Source organism: Melanostigma gelatinosum, assembly GCF_949748355.1.
Source record: "Melanostigma gelatinosum genome assembly, chromosome: 20".
Taxonomy (NCBI): domain Eukaryota; kingdom Metazoa; phylum Chordata; class Actinopteri; order Perciformes; family Zoarcidae; genus Melanostigma; species Melanostigma gelatinosum.
Window position 1 is genome coordinate 8,021,189 of NC_136653.1, and position 15,871 is coordinate 8,037,059.

Below are 15,871 nucleotides of genomic sequence, written 5' to 3' on the forward strand. Positions count from 1 at the left end.
AGGAGCAAGGACAGAGGAGGTCTCACGAAGCAGGAAGGATACAGACTCAAGAAAATAGTTCACAAAGTGAACAAAGAACTGGACAAAGTGGGCGCTAAGTGAGAGTCAGATCTCAGCCCACAGACAATTAAAGACACGTTTATGTTTGTTGGACCTTATTTGTTTAACCGTTTTAAATGATAACGTATCGTGTTGTTCAGAAAATAATTCGGTTTGTTTTGAGTAACAGTAGACAACTCTGTAAATGGAACTTAACACAAACAAATAAAGATATATTTAAACTCTCTCTCTCTCTCTCTCTCTCTCTCTCTCTCTCTCTCTCGTGATGGTGAACCTTAGTTATTAACCTTAGCATTAACATGCACATGTGGATGACAGTCTCTGATCATCGTTGCTCTTCCAGTTATCTTTATCTAGCTCAGAAAGAGGCTGACACACTTTCACAACATATAGGAAATCTCTATATTGAAACTGTGATTATGTTTAAATTGAGAAATTACTCCCATGTACATTCATAAATGTAAATGAAAAGTGCCACTCCGTATTGCTGGATTTGTATCGTTAAAAACGGTTCAGATGACAGTTTTAAAACGTATTTCATGCTGTGTGAAGCCATGCTTATAACACCTTTATACCCACAGCACTGCTGCAAACACCAAATATCCAAAAAGCCTTTTATAGCCTAACACGTCTTTATTTAACTACGCATGCATTTTTCATATCAAATGCGTTTAGTCTGGAGAGCGTCTCGGTGACCGCACAAGCCACCAGTGGACCAGCGCTAGCTGGAGAGGAGGGGGACTTCCTCCCCTCGGGAATCGATGACTAAAGCGTTGTGTTGATAGCAGCCATAAAACTTAACTACCCTTTAGGCCTGTATATCTGTGGTCGTCGACGCGTCTTCATCACAGTCATGAGAAGCAGACATACGGCACGTGCTGTGAAGTACAACCTATAAAGCATGGCAGACAGAGCGCAAAAAAAGGCGTAAATTAGCCGTCGCGTGAATCTCCAGCCTCTTTATCTCCAACTGGTGTGTGAGCTACGGTGGGAACGCACCGGGTCATTAGAGAGAGAGAGTGTGAGCGACTGCTCGGGCCAATCAGATTACGCTGCCTAATTTGTGTCAGGGACCACCTGAAAGACCCTCTCACGCTCGTAAGCAACACTGCGTGTGTTTCGTTTGTGCGCGTGCAAAAGAGTGTGAGCGTGTGTCGTCACCACTGTCAGCAGCTTTTCAAGGCTGATTATTGTTTTTGGATTTTTGCAATCACATGCTCAACGCAGCCGGGGTCACATGCGCGCGCACACACACACACACACACACACACACACACACACACACACACACACACACACACACACACACACACACACACACACACACACACACACACACACACACACACACACACACACACAAAATCTAACTTATGAGAAATGATCAACCTGGAGAAACACTTCAGCGACTTTCTTCACTCTTTCAAAGGACAGATATCAAATCTCACTGCCTCACGTGGTCTCCTTGAACATTTCCATATCTACTGTTCGCAAAGAACCTCCAGATTATATGAGCTGCACGATATGTGACTTGTCCAGTGCGTTCACGTGCTAGAATCAAGCGGTATTCCTCCACAGCAGGGGTGTCAAACATACGGCCCGCGGGCCAGATCCGGCCCGCCACGTCATTTTATGTGGCCCGCGAATCCGCCAGAAAAAAAAAAATTTTTTTTTTTTTTTTTTTACAAAAATTTAAAGTTAGATGTGAAAATAAAAATATCCCCATGGTCGAAATTATGAGATAGAAAGTCGAAGTGATGAGATGGCATGTTGTCTGTGTGCTGACATTAAAACTATCACAACAGGTGGACAGGAGATGCAACAGCCCATAAAGAGGATTTCCAACAAGTTTCTCAACATGCGTACTTCTCTGTACTGAAACGTCATCAGTCTCAGCCAAAGTACTGTTCCAATTCAAAGTTCACATCGAGCCAAGCACGGCCCTAATGCCCGGATGTGGCTCGCTCTGCCCATTTTACCCGGGATGCATCAGAGGTGACTTGTCTGTACTTGGGACAGCCAAATATCCCAGAATGCATTTTGCACCAGCAACAGGAAACAATGGCGGAGGAGAAATCACACAACTGGAAGTACGTGTTGTGGAAGTCACAGATATCCCGGGAAACTAAACTAACTATGTTAGGAGTACCGTAGTTACATTTACACCGTCTTACATTTACAACCGGCCCTTTGAGGGCGACCGTGATGCTGATGTGGCCCCAGAGTGAAAATGAGTTTGACACCCCTGCTCCACAGGATGGGCACGGGAGGCTTCTGGCTGTGGAATGCCATTAGAGATACAGTGACGAGGTCAAAGGGTCATTACCTAAAGACTTGTGTAAATAGCTGAAACAGGACACCCCCTCCCATCACATTTACTCTCAGAGGCACAATTCCAAGCTTTGTGTTTGGATTTGTTGGTCATTTCGACCTCATGACATTTGGATGAATCCTGGCACAAGTAGCTTCTAACCAATCGAGGGTTGCCACTAAGAATTGTTTATTCAGGTTGTTTTATAGATTCATTTTTTTTGTCTATAATATGTAAAAAAAAATAAAGAAAAGTCAAGTCAAGTTAGAGCTCAGATTTTTTGTTTATTGATTGATCCTTTTTCTTCGGCTGATGGCTTTTGTCCTGTTTTCAAGCACAAATGCTAAACACAAGATATTTGAAGATGTCACATTGTAGCCTGCTGTGGGAAATTTTGTTTTTTGAATTGATAGACAAAACTATTAATCGAGGCATTGTTCCATCTCTGGCTGATTGAAAGAATGAGAATGTGGACACGAGCAACCAAACACGAGTCTCCATTGTAAGGTGAACAAGCTCGGAGCAGAACTGCTGCTGCTGCTTCTTCAGATGGAAAGATGAAAGTTTCGGTGGTTCAGACATCTGATCAGAATGCCCCTGGAGCCTCCCTGTGTAAGGTATTCTGGGCACGTCCAACTAACAGCACACCCCTGGGTAGACCCAGAACATGCTGGGAGGATTAGCTATTTATCATACGGCCTGGGAATGAGTGAGGAAGTAGCCTAACTGGGGAGGATGTTTGGGCTGCTTTGACGCCACCCAGACCCAGTCAAGCAGCAGAGAATGGATAGATGGACAGACTGTTGGTGTAAATTACCTTTCTGTAGCTGTGTATATATAATGCCAAGTGGCATTTGGCCATGTTTTTTGTGTGTGTGTGTGTGTGTCAATGATACACAATTAGACACACGTTCGAGCTCATTATAAATAAAATTGTGCCGTTGTCGGATAAGACTTTATAGATTGATTTAGGATAAAGCATATATGTTGACCAACAACTGCGTGAATGTCTTACAAGCCAAAATCAGTGCCACAAAAGCATTCCTCGTTTTGCATGGGGAAATACCACGAACATCCCGATTGGCCCAGATCAAACATGTACAGTGGAGTGCGACTGTGCTGGTGTTGATGAGCATTGATATGCGATGGCTGCGTCATTTCCTATTCAGCTCGCCCCCCGTAGGAAGTGAATGGACACCCCGCCATGAAAAACTGTCCATCATGATCGCATCACCTCCCACCGGAGCACAAATTCACACCCGCCCTTCAACACTGGGCCAACCTCACACACACACACACACACACACACACCACACACACACACAAACACAGTGGAGATGACGTGAGCTCGGGGTCGGGGCTCAGACCACCAAATAACCAGGCAGCAGCAGCAGCAAGCTGGAAGCGATTAAAGTCGGTGTATAATAAGGATGGAATAGAATCGTTAAACTAATAACAGTTTAGTATTTATACTATCGAATAATACTAACTCTCCCAGCTAAAGTGCCTTGTACTTTTGCATCCCGGCTTTGGAAAACACTGCCATATGGCTGATTTCCAACAAGCTGGAAGTCCTGTGAGAAGGAAGCCTACAGCGGTGTAGTTATTGGTGAAATGGGGTGGGTGGGTCCTCTGCACAGATGTTGCAAGCTCTCCTTATCCGCTAACGGCACACATCTTCAGACAACACTACATAATGATAATAGCCATAACAATAATATTATTGTATTATTTACATGTTAAAAATGGGGGGGGGGGGGGTTAGCTGCATCTGTATCTCACCGTCTAGATTTTCTCTGTCGCTGATGTGCTGGAGGTTGCAGCCCGTGTCCTCCCGGCTCAGCTCCGGCTCCGGCCGGTAGGGCTCGAGCCTGGAGTGGTTGTTCCTCCTGTGTTTGGGGCTCGAGGACACGCAGCAAGAGGTTGTATTCCCCATGGTGGAAGCAGGTTTTGGTTATAGGTCCGAAAAAAACCCAACTGGTTTATTCAGCCTTCTCCTGGCCGTGCTGATAACGTTACCGAGAGGGAGGGAGATAGAGAGAGAGAGAGAGAGAGAGAGAGAGAGAGAGAGAGAGAGAGCGAGAACGAGAGAGAGAGGGAGGAAAAAACGGGGCGGTAACGCGGACAGACAGACCTGGTGCAAACTACAAACCCCGGTATCCGTTAGCGCTGCACGCCCTTCCCCCGAGTCTACAGTAGGCTGCGCTTCGCCGGTGAAGTTCAGTCATTTAAAAGGCCGGTAAAACGCCGAGGTAGGCTAATACATCAGAGGAGTAGCCCGACGTCCCCTTCCAGACGTCCAGATAGCGTGTCTATTTCGCAGCCGTCGGTTTCACACTCCCCGGTTTTCAGATACCCTCGCCTTGTAATTTCCGTCCGAGCGTCCAGTTATCTCCACAAACGCATTTTGAGATAACGTTACTATTACTTTATCGCGACACGAATGCATATGTGGACATGTTTTTTTCTCGTCGGGGGGAGATATTTTAGCTCGCAGCGCTACATGGTTGCCGATGTACTGTAGACTACTGCTACATCCGCTGTTGTGTGGCTTTCAGGTGCTGCCCGTAAAGTCGGAATTTCGACATTAAGGTTAAGAAATGGCTTCGCACTTTAAATGCATTCAGTAGGCCTATAGCCGAGTAGTGTTTAACCCCCGGAAGGCAGAGAGAAAACTATTATAACAAAAAATTTAAATAAACTAGGGAAACTAACCACCTCGTTTGATGTCCTAGGTACTTCATGATATTGTGGCATTGTTTGTCGTTGAAAACAATTGTCAAAGAGCAACGTACAGTAGTAGTATTCATTTTCTTGCCTTCAGTTACTCACTCTGCATTCCTGCTGTTTGTAGTGTTGTACTAAATTGTGGGAGAAGGGTCGATGGCTAGATGTATGAAAATCGAAAGTGCAATATCCGGTAGCACGTAAACATACCTTAAAAAGCTACAGCATTACGACCATGAGAAAAGGTTCCGGTTCAAGAGGGTGGTGACAATGTAATAAATGGACATTTGTGACAGGCACTTGACGAATGGCCTACAATTAGGTAAGAAATATATCAATATAAATACAGACTGTAATAGAATAAATATTCTCAAGTGCGTTCAGGAAGTCCATGAATGATTTATTTTATTCCAGTAATATCTAGAGGCAGGAACCTATAATTAGATTCAGAATCAGCTTTATTTGCCATGTATGTGTACACATACAAGGAATGTGACTCAACGTACATACACAGAAATAGACAAATACACAAAAACAAGGACAACAAAGTAGAACAACGGTAAGCACAAACATTTAACTACTATGTACAGATATACATATATTTACAAAGTATATATATGAATATAAAACACAACAATGACTAGGAGACTAGGACAATTAATGGAGATAAAAGTACAATGATGCAGAGTGCAAGGATGCTTGAATAAATATGAAAAGATAGTCACAAGATACTTTATGTGTCACAGGATACGTTTTGTGACTATAATATGTAGTTTATAATAGCAGTGTACTAAGAATAGGCCACCTAGCAATTGTTTTTTGTTTTTATTTAACAGGTGAGTGATTGCTGTTTATCCCTGGATTATGACATGTCATGGACCCAAACATGGACATCTGTCATTTCCTTCTGACTCATATTTGTGAGTGCCAGTTAATTACACGATCTTGCCTCATCACGGACGAATCCACCGGGGCTTTGCTTTGCCTGTGACAGAGTGCTGCTCATACTAAAGGATCGGGCGTGGTGCTGCAGTGCAGCCTGCTGGTACTGCACCTGCATTGCATTTAATGAGACTACATACACTCACGTTACAGCCTGCCTCAGGTGTTTAAGAAAAGACGTTTCAAAGCTGCTTCAAATTCTGCAAACCAAGATAAGAGACTGAAGCATTTTGCACATTACAGCCAAACCAAACTATGTAATGGACAGTGACGATGATGTGTTTTAATTGCGGCTGTCTATAACACAAAGCACTCCATCTGCTGTCATTAATGCAGACATTTTTAAATATTTAAATGCAGTAGTCAATTCACTGGGACAGAATTTATTTTTCCCTGCCCATGCATTCTGCAATGTTTTTTTGTCTCTTGGAAGGCTAAAGTTGACGGTGTTTTGTTATAGACTGGACAGGAATAAGGTTTCACAATTGGCACAGGTGTTCAGTGCAGGTCTCAGTGGTATTGGATTCTTGCCCCGGTTGTTTAGTTTCCACGATGTCCACCTAACAAACTGCACATGGGGGGAGTGAGAGAGCGGGAATCACTGCACGCAAATCAAAAAATCACTGCGACAAATTCTTGAGTATTCGAGACGTTGGTTGTATCCACTAAGTCAGAGAATGCCATCAATTATTTTCTTCCACATCCACATCCATCTGTGTGTGTGGTTTATGTAAGATGTGTTCAAATACATCCCCTTCTTCCAGCATGCACTGCGCAACAACATGGTGGTCGTTCCACAGCATGCGTGTCATCTACCAAAAGATGTGAGAGGGGGGAGAGAGACATTGCTTTGGCTCGGCCGCTGACAGTCGTGGCAATCGAGTCATCTCTGAAGGGACAGCAAATCAGGTTCTAAGCAGAAGAGAGACTGAGCAAATACTTTATTAAAGCATATACATTAAAAACAATGTCAATCAGAAGGGGTGATCATCATTTTTACAGCAAGGACAGGGAGTGTTTAGAAGAAGTGTGCATGTCCTTTAAGGACATGCACACTTTAAGGAGCATTTAAGGAGCACTTTAAGGAGCATGGCCACTTGATTTTTGAGCATGGCCACTTGATTTTCGAGGCATTTGTAATATTCGTTCTTCCTTCCTCGGTACCTCCGGGCGAGGAGGAGGAGGAGGAGGAAGAGGGAGAAGAAGAAGTGTGCATGTCCTTTAAGGACATGCACACTTTAAGGAGCATTTAAGGAGCATGGCCACTTGATTTTCGTGTGCATGTCCTTTAAGGACATGCACACTTTAAGGAGCATTTAAGGAGCACTTTAAGGAGCATGGCCACTTGATTTTTGAGCATGGCCACTTGATTTTCGAGGCATTTGTAATATTCGTTCTTCCTTCCTCGGTACCTCCGGGCGAGGAGGAGGAGGAGGAGGAAGAGGGAGAAGAAGAAGTGTGCATGTCCTTTAAGGACATGCACACTTTAAGGAGCATTTAAGGAGCATGGCCACTTGATTTTCGTGTGCATGTCCTTTAAGGACATGCACACTTTAAGGAGCATTTAAGGAGCACTTTAAGGAGCATGGCCACTTGATTTTCGAGGCATTTGTAATATTTGTTCTTCCTTCCTCGGTACCTCCGGGCGAGGAGGAGGAGGAGGAGGAGGAGGAGGAGGAGGAGGAGGAGGGGAGGAAGAAGAAGCATATACGCATATACATTAAAGCATATACATTAAAAACATAATTTTTACAGCAAGGACGGGGGTTTCGAAGAAGTGTTGCATGTCTTTAAGGCTCTAAGCTCCTCAATAAGGTTCTTGTTTTGATTATCAAGCATGGCCACTTGATTTTGTAGCATGGCCACTTGATTTTGTAGCATGGCCACTTGATTTTGGAGTCATTTGTGATATTCGTTCCGCCTTTCTCGGTACCTCCGGGCGGCTTCCCTGGAAGAAGAAGAAGAAGAAGAAGAAGAAGAAGAAGAAGAAGAAGAAGAAGAAGAAGTGTGCATGTCCTTTAAGGACATGCACACTTTAAGGAGCATTTAAGGAGCACTTTAAGGAGCATGGCCACTTGATTTTTGAGCATGGCCACTTGATTTTCGAGGCATTTGCATTTGTAATATTCGTTCTTCCTTCCTCGGTACCTCCGGGCGAGGAGGAGGAGGAGGAGGATGAAGAGGGAGAAGAAGTGTGCATGTCCTTTAAGGACATGCACACTTTAAGGAGCATTTAAGGAGCATGGCCACTTGATTTTCGAGGCATTTGTAATATTCGTTCTTCCTTCCTCGGTACCTCCGGGCGAGGAGGAGGAGGAGGAGGAGGAGGGGGAGGAAGAAGAAGAAGAAGAAGAAGAAGAAGAAGAAGAAGAAGTGTGCATGTCCTTTAAGGACATGCACACTTTAAGGAGCATTTAAGGAGCACTTTAAGGAGCATGGCCACTTGATTTTCGAGGCATTTGTAATATTCGTTCTTCCTTCCTCGGTACCTCCGGGCGAGGAGGAGGAGGAGGAGGAGGAGGAGGAGGAGGAGGAGGAGGAAGAAGAAGCATATACATTAAAGCATATACATTAAAAACATAATTTTTACAGCAAGGACGGGGTTTCGAAGAAGTGTTGCATGTCTTTAAGGCTCTAAGCTCCTCAATAAGGTTCTTGTTTTGATTATCAAGCATGGCCACTTGATTTTGTAGCATGGCCACTTGATTTTGGAGCCATTTGTGATATTCGTTCCGCCTTTCTCGGTACCTCCGGGCGGCTTCCCTGGAAGCAAGAAGAAGAAGAAGAAGAAGAAGAAGAAGAAGTGTGCATGTCCTTTAAGGACATGCACACTTTAAGGAGCATTTAAGGAGCACTTTAAGGAGCATGGCCACTTGATTTTTGAGCATGGCCACTTGATTTTCGAGGCATTTGCATTTGTAATATTCGTTCTTCCTTCCTCGGTACCTCCGGGCGAGGAGGAGGAGGAGGAGGAGGAGGAGGAGGAGGAGGGAGAAGAAGAAGTGTGCATGTCCTTTAAGGACATGCACACTTTAAGGAGCATTTAAGGAGCATGGCCACTTGATTTTCGAGGCATTTGTAATATTCGTTCTTCCTTCCTCGGTACCTCCGGGCGAGGAGGAGGAGGAGGAGGAGGAGGAGGAGGAGGGGGAGGAAGAAGAAGAAGAAGAAGAAGAAGAAGAAGAAGTGTGCATGTCCTTTAAGGACATGCACACTTTAAGGAGCATTTAAGGAGCACTTTAAGGAGCATGGCCACTTGATTTTCGAGGCATTTGTAATATTCGTTCTTCCTTCCTCGGTACCTCCAGGCGAGGAGGAGGAGGAGGAGGAGGAGGAGGAGGAGGAGGAGGAGGAGGAAGAAGAAGCATATACATTAAAGCATATACATTAAAAACATAATTTTTACAGCAAGGACGGGGTTTCGAAGAAGTGTTGCATGTCTTTAAGGCTCTAAGCTCCTCAATAAGGTTCTTGTTTTGATTATCAAGCATGGCCACTTGATTTTGTAGCATGGCCACTTGATTTTGGAGCCATTTGTGATATTCGTTCCGCCTTTCTCGGTACCTCCGGGCGGCTTCCCTGGAAGCAAGAAGAAGAAGAAGAAGAAGAAGAAGTGTGCATGTCCTTTAAGGACATGCACACTTTAAGGAGCATTTAAGGAGCACTTTAAGGAGCATGGCCACTTGATTTTTGAGCATGGCCACTTGATTTTCGAGGCATTTGCATTTGTAATATTCGTTCTTCCTTCCTCGGTACCTCCGGGCGAGGAGGAGGAGGAGGAGGAGGAGGAGGAGGAGGAGGAGGAGGGAGAAGAAGAAGAAGTGTGCATGTCCTTTAAGGACATGCACACTTTAAGGAGCATTTAAGGAGCACTTTAAGGAGCATGGCCACTTGATTTTCGAGGCATTTGTAATATTCGTTCTTCCTTCCTCGGTACCTCCGGGCGAGGAGGAGGAGGAGGAGGAGGAGGAGGGGAGGAAGAAGAAGCATATACGCATACACATTAAAGCATATACATTAAAAACATAATTTTTACAGCAAGGACGGGGGTTTCGAAGAAGTGTTGCATGTCTTTAAGGCTCTAAGCTCCTCAATAAGGTTCTTGTTTTGATTATCAAGCATGGCCACTTGATTTTGTAGCATGGCGACTTGATTTTGGAGCCATTTGTGATATTCGTTCCGCCTTTCTCGGTACCTCCGGGCGGCTTCCCTGGAAGAAGAAGAAGAAGAAGAAGAAGAAGAAGAAGTCATCATCATGAGCCACACATTCACTGATACTAATATAGCTAATGCCGGCCTGATTGATGTGGGTACGGCTGATGAGAGTGAATGGTCCTCTCTACCTGTTCTTCATCTTCGGCAAGATCACTATATATATATATATATATATATATATCACTATAAATCACTATATATCATATAAAATCACTATATATATATATATATATATATATATATATATATATATATATATATATATATATATATATATATATATATATATTATTCAAAATAATAAAGTATACTGCTTCACTTATTTTTGAAAGTGCCAACATAGTGGATCTTGGTACTTCATCCATTTGAAAAAAACAAGCGGTTTAAAAAAACAAACACATTCCTCTTAAAACCTTTCTAACATTCTTCTTAAAAGATTTCAAACATTCTTCTTAAAACATTAAAAACATTCCTTTTAAACATTTGCAATTACTAACTTACTGCACTTGTCGTTTAATGTCCTGGTGAACTCACAGGATTACAGAATATAGCACAGAAACACGGAAGTTTCTTATCCGCTTTAGCCATCAGTGGGCAGTCTCAAACTAATGGAAAAGCTTTGTTTTGAGAGCTTGTCCTTTTATGGATAGTTTGTTTCCATTTAGTTCCATCATGATCTTCTGCAGAGCTTCGAATGTGTACTTGAGCTCTGGAAGGTAGCTCAGGTTGAGAGCTTACACAAGCGCAAGCAACATTGACACCGCAAAAGGTACCTTTTCCAACTCATCTAGCACTTCCACCCCCTCCAGAATGACTCCAGCATCCTCAGGGTCATCACTGGGCTCTGCACCTTCTTTTCGAATGACAAGGATTCCAAAGACGGTCTCTGCCATGGCCGTTTGACTGCTTTCGAAATTCTGTGACAAAACAATTAACAAGGGCAATCATTTTTCACTTATTTGCATTACATCCCATTTTTATTGCACATGTTAATTTTACTGTATAAACAGCTATCAATAACTTTATTCACATAATTAAAAGACATTATGACTACCTGATATTAAATTGTTTCACTGAGCCATGGTGAGCTACTTCAATGACTAAGCCCTACCAGTGGCTTGTCTGTTACCATGAGATCAGTGGTTGTTATTCTAGCATTACTAAGGTAAATAAAAGTTTCACGTTTTTAAAGCTAATGGCAACCAAGAGGAAACCACATCTATTCCAACTGTGATCATCCCCAAATAAAGATAAAGGTAAATGAACATACCTTGTCCCTCACCAGCTTCTCTGGATCTTCGTTCAGGTAGACACAGACCTTTGAGGACGCATTCTCGTCTGACGTCAACGCTGTCAGTCTAAGTATGCAGATAAGAGAAAATATGCAAAATTAAATAACATTAGGAACACCATCTCAACCAACCAGCTTATTAATCACAATGATTAACCATGCAATATCCATGTGTGCATTAGTATGTGAACCCTTGGGATCCAGTAGCTGCTGGCGCCTATGACTTCAACTACACCTTTCCTAAAGTTTCTTATTAATCTCCCAAGGTTTTTGAATGTTCGCTACAGATCACAGCTTGGCATCGCCACCCTAATTTCAGAAATGCGTATTATTCTGGAACCTCTCAGTTAATTTTAAATTGCCATGGGGCGTTATCAACAGGTGCAGACAACCAATAAGAGCAACGGGGAAGTAAAAAAATACAAAAGCTCTACGAGTAGAATAGCCTCTCTTTAACTTTTCCATTGTTATCATACCTGGGTTATGGGTACCATGATGCTCTTGATCTTTCTCCCTTGAACTCCACCTTTCTTGGCATACACCTGGATCAGGTTTTCAGAGTGAAGATCCAGCTGGGAGAAGAACTTTGACTGCAAATTGATTGTTGTGATTCTCTTGAATTCTGCATTCACCTACACAAAAAAGAAATTAGTTTGGCTATTTTGTTGTCACTGTTGTTAGGTACACATTTGATATTGCAGTTCAGTCCGTTCAAGACATGCAAATGCACAATACACGCATCTTCAACTGCAGGGTTATCTTGAGTATGTTCATCTTCCTCAGGATTATCACAGGATTCTTGTGAAACTACACTGGTTGTAACTACTTGAAATATTTTAACGTATGTGGATTGTGTTTCCTGGTCTTGTGAGAGTGAAATGTTCCGTATACATTTGTTTGAACACTGCAACCCCCAAACATACAAGTAACAGTTTCTTGACTCTTCAAATGAGTGCAAATGTGTAAAAAAGAATCCTTCTCTGTGGAAGATCAATACAAGTGCACAAATGACAACTGAATGTTGACAATTCTAGCAGCTCCTGGGAGTTTTGTTGAAGATGGACTGTACTTAAATGAATGTGCAAAGCATTCCACATCTTAAAAGTACATGGGCAGTTTATGTGTGGGCATGGCTAGCGCTGCCTGTGCTGTAGTCTAATATGTTTTAGTAGCTCATATCTATCAGATAGAGATACACTACACTCCATACACCTCCACATAATTTAGCTAGACCATCACACATAAGCTTTTTAACATTGGAATCGCTTGTTCAGTCACAAAAATTCACCGTTTCATGCCTGGCAGGTCAGTGAGGTTGACCAGGACACTCTTGCGGTGGGATGGTCTCACTGTGACTTTCTGCTATTTGTAAAAACACAGCATATTTGTAAAGATTTATCATGTAAAAAAATATATAGATACATTTACTTCAATTATCTTTTATTAATTCAATATTATTAACAAATATAAATGTTACCCCCAAGTTAACACATCTCTTCTATCATTGGAAAGATTAAATAAATAAAGATTGAATAAATACAATCGGGCCTGTAGCAACGTCCTCGTAGTAAAAACACAGAATTCAGCATGTTCTGCATCATAACAAGCTGCCCTTATTCACGAATAAATCATACAGACTTCTCTTCAAACTAATTCCCCTGTTATAGACAATGAGCATTCATCTGTCGTACAAAAATAACTCTTTCTGGAACATATGGTAAAACAATACTTACAGTGATAAAGTGCACGGTTACGGTGACTCTGGATTATTTAGCAATGGATGTCCACACATATCGTATTACTAAGAAACGGCTAACACAGGGACAGTGAATCTACACATGCGGGAGAAAGTCAAACGGACACTGAGGTCTGCAGCACACAAGTCCACAACATCACCCTGCAGGGCATCACTAGTGTGAACAGTCTGATAAAACCGTGCAAATCTCAGGGAAAGGTTAAGTTTCCCTGAGAGTTACGTTAGCAGTAAGCAGGCTAACGTAAGCAGTAAGAAACGGCTAACGTTAGCGCGCTAACGTTAGCACGGCTAACGTAAGCAGGCTAACACAGGGACAATGAATCTACACATGTGGGAGAAAGTCAAACCCACACTGAGGTCTGCAGCACACAAGTCCACAACATCACTCTGCAGGGCATCACTGGTGTGAACACTGATAAAACCGGCTAACGCACGGCTAACGTTAGCGCGCTAATTTAACTCTACAGGAAGTATGCTAACGTCATTAACATTTGTTAGCTAGTTGTGAACACCTTATAATATGTCGCTTACACGTTACCTCGTCATTAACAATAGCTTACCGTTCACAATGGCAAGTTATGAGGCAGGTTGCAAAAAAGGAGACAACCTAACGCTAACGCGGCACAGCTAGCCGTGCACATGGGGACTGTTGGCTTTTTAAGTTTGGGCGAAAATAACAAATAGCCTCAACAGAACAACTAACTAATTAGCTAAGAGCTGAAGACATTTATGCACATATTATTTTGCATTTAGGCGAATGATGGTGGATTTCTGCTTACCTTTTCCATGTGCAAGCCAACGGTGTATCTTCTTCTCAACAATCTGCTTCTGAAGAAGACTGCCTTCGTCCTGATTTTCGCGGTCATGCCTAGATACTCGATTGTCTCAGTTTATCGCAACATGAATGGATCTAATAAATGTTACGTTTTTGAAGTTCATGCAAATCCTACATGACTGAATCACGTTCACATTGGAAACATGAATGAATATCGTTCGAAATACATGTTACACTATAGTAAATGTAACAGCCTCCCAAAATCCTTTTTTTGAGTGTACTTCTGTTCATTGTTTGCTCCGCGCCAGCAGAGCTCACTGCCCCCTCATGGCATACAAGGCGTTGATGAATAATTCCGTGATATGCTGGAATCACAAAAGGGAAGTGCATATAATCACGACTTGGCCGGTGACTGACGTCAACGTACATCGCATTTGGCTGGGTTGCATTTACATGTCGCTGCTGAGGGGGGGGGCCTGTTCCAGGGAAAGCAGTGACGTCAGCCACTGCTGCTATATACACTGAGTGGGCAGAGTATCGAAGCATTTCACACAGAGAGAGAGAGCATGACTAAGGAGACAAGCAAACCCTGTGAAAATGTTTCTTATCGGAGTAAGCTTGTTGCTGCTGATTGTGGAAGATGTATCTAATATTTCAACGGTCCTTTCTTACTTTTTAAGAGGAGCCCACTCGTGATGTTATTTGAGGAAATTATTAAGCATATTTACAGGAAACCCTGAGCAACTGTCCCCGTTTCCTTGTTTGCTATTCTAGTTATTTAGTAGTATAGTTGTACACAAGGGTTCTCGGTGGGGGCTGTGGTGTTTGTGCGCTGGTCGTGGTCATAGAGGCCAGGTTCTGTGCTCCTTCAAGGAGGAAATTGACAAGACCTCCTTGAGGAAATTGTTGTGAAAAAATGTGTGTAGCTGTTTTTCACACTTAGAGCAGGTTTAAGAATGAAACAGAAAGCTCTCAGAGGCGTATAGTTGTATCAAAGCAATAGATTTATTTATCAACAGAGTTATTCAGCCCAGCAATTAAACATGCATGGGCAATCTAATGGATTCACTTCGCAGAGCTCCACCATCAGAACACGCTTGAACACATCAGCATGAACCTTAATATAGGGGTCCGCCCCTTGATACACATTAGTCAAAGTCAAAGATGCAAACGTAGCACGTTTATTACGTGTATTACGCTTGGTTGGAAGCCGTGAATGTCCATTCACCTTTGGCCCCTCCCAATAGGCGTTGGTTTCCGTCAGTGTGAGTGCGGTGTTGAATGCGAGAGGTCCTAGAGAAAGAGTGTGTGGAGAAAGCCGGGCTCAGCTGGGCGTAGTCCCTCGCTTGAATCTGAGTGTCTTATCTATTTAAAGATGGCTGCCTGTTCCTTGTGACGCAGTTAACCTCAGTAACCTTCCTCCTGCTTCTCTCAGGCCCTGTGTATGCTGTGAGCACTGTATAAGTGGTTAATAGAGCTGCATAAGATAATGGTTATTAAAACTACAAATATACTAGTGTTTAATTAAACTGTATATATAAGCTAGCTGCTGATTAAGCTGTATATAAGCTAGCTGTTAATTAAACTGTATATAAGCTAGTTGCTACTTAAAGCTGCATATAAACTAGCTGCTGATTAAGCTGTATATGAGCTAATTGCTGATTAAAGCTGTATATAAGCTAATTTTATCAACAAAATCCAACTGGGAAGGTAAAACAAAGGTAAGGTTATGCACTTATGGCAGGAGAATCTTCCTGTGAAAAGGCTCGTCTCATGGTGGGGAGCACATTGGCG

At 42.8% G+C, this 15,871-nt stretch overlaps 2 protein-coding genes across 6 annotated transcripts in view; both read right to left on the reverse strand.

The window, feature by feature from the left end:
* The window catches only part of ccny (cyclin Y), a 33,185-nt gene extending 28,291 nt beyond the window's left edge, over window positions 1-4,894 (reverse strand). For all 4 annotated transcript variants that reach the window (XM_079291635.1, XM_079291633.1, XM_079291634.1 and 1 more), the window contains exon 1: window positions 4,154-4,894. In XM_079291635.1, coding sequence (XP_079147761.1) covers window positions 4,154-4,307 — 154 coding nt within the window. In that variant the 5' untranslated portion in view covers window positions 4,308-4,894. The remainder of the gene's footprint in view (window positions 1-4,153) is intronic.
* A 5,302-nt stretch (window positions 4,895-10,196) lies between these two features.
* Window positions 10,197-14,396, reverse strand: LOC306794227 (uncharacterized protein). 2 transcript variants are annotated; one of them, XR_013772919.1, is made up of 5 exons: window positions 12,835-12,884; window positions 12,023-12,178; window positions 11,526-11,613; window positions 11,029-11,172; window positions 10,197-10,250 (listed from the first exon to the last, which is right to left on the reverse strand). XR_013772919.1 is itself a non-coding variant. In XM_079292217.1 (5 exons), exons 1-4 carry the CDS (start codon window positions 14,166-14,168, stop codon window positions 11,090-11,092), a joined length of 414 nt encoding a protein of 137 aa, XP_079148343.1. In that variant the 5' UTR covers window positions 14,169-14,396; the 3' UTR covers window positions 10,197-10,250; window positions 11,029-11,089. The 2 variants fall into 2 exon arrangements, 1 of the variants encoding a protein (XP_079148343.1); XM_079292217.1 differs by lacking the exon at window positions 12,835-12,884 and adding an exon at window positions 14,082-14,396.
* Window positions 14,397-15,871: the final 1,475 nt, after the last annotated feature.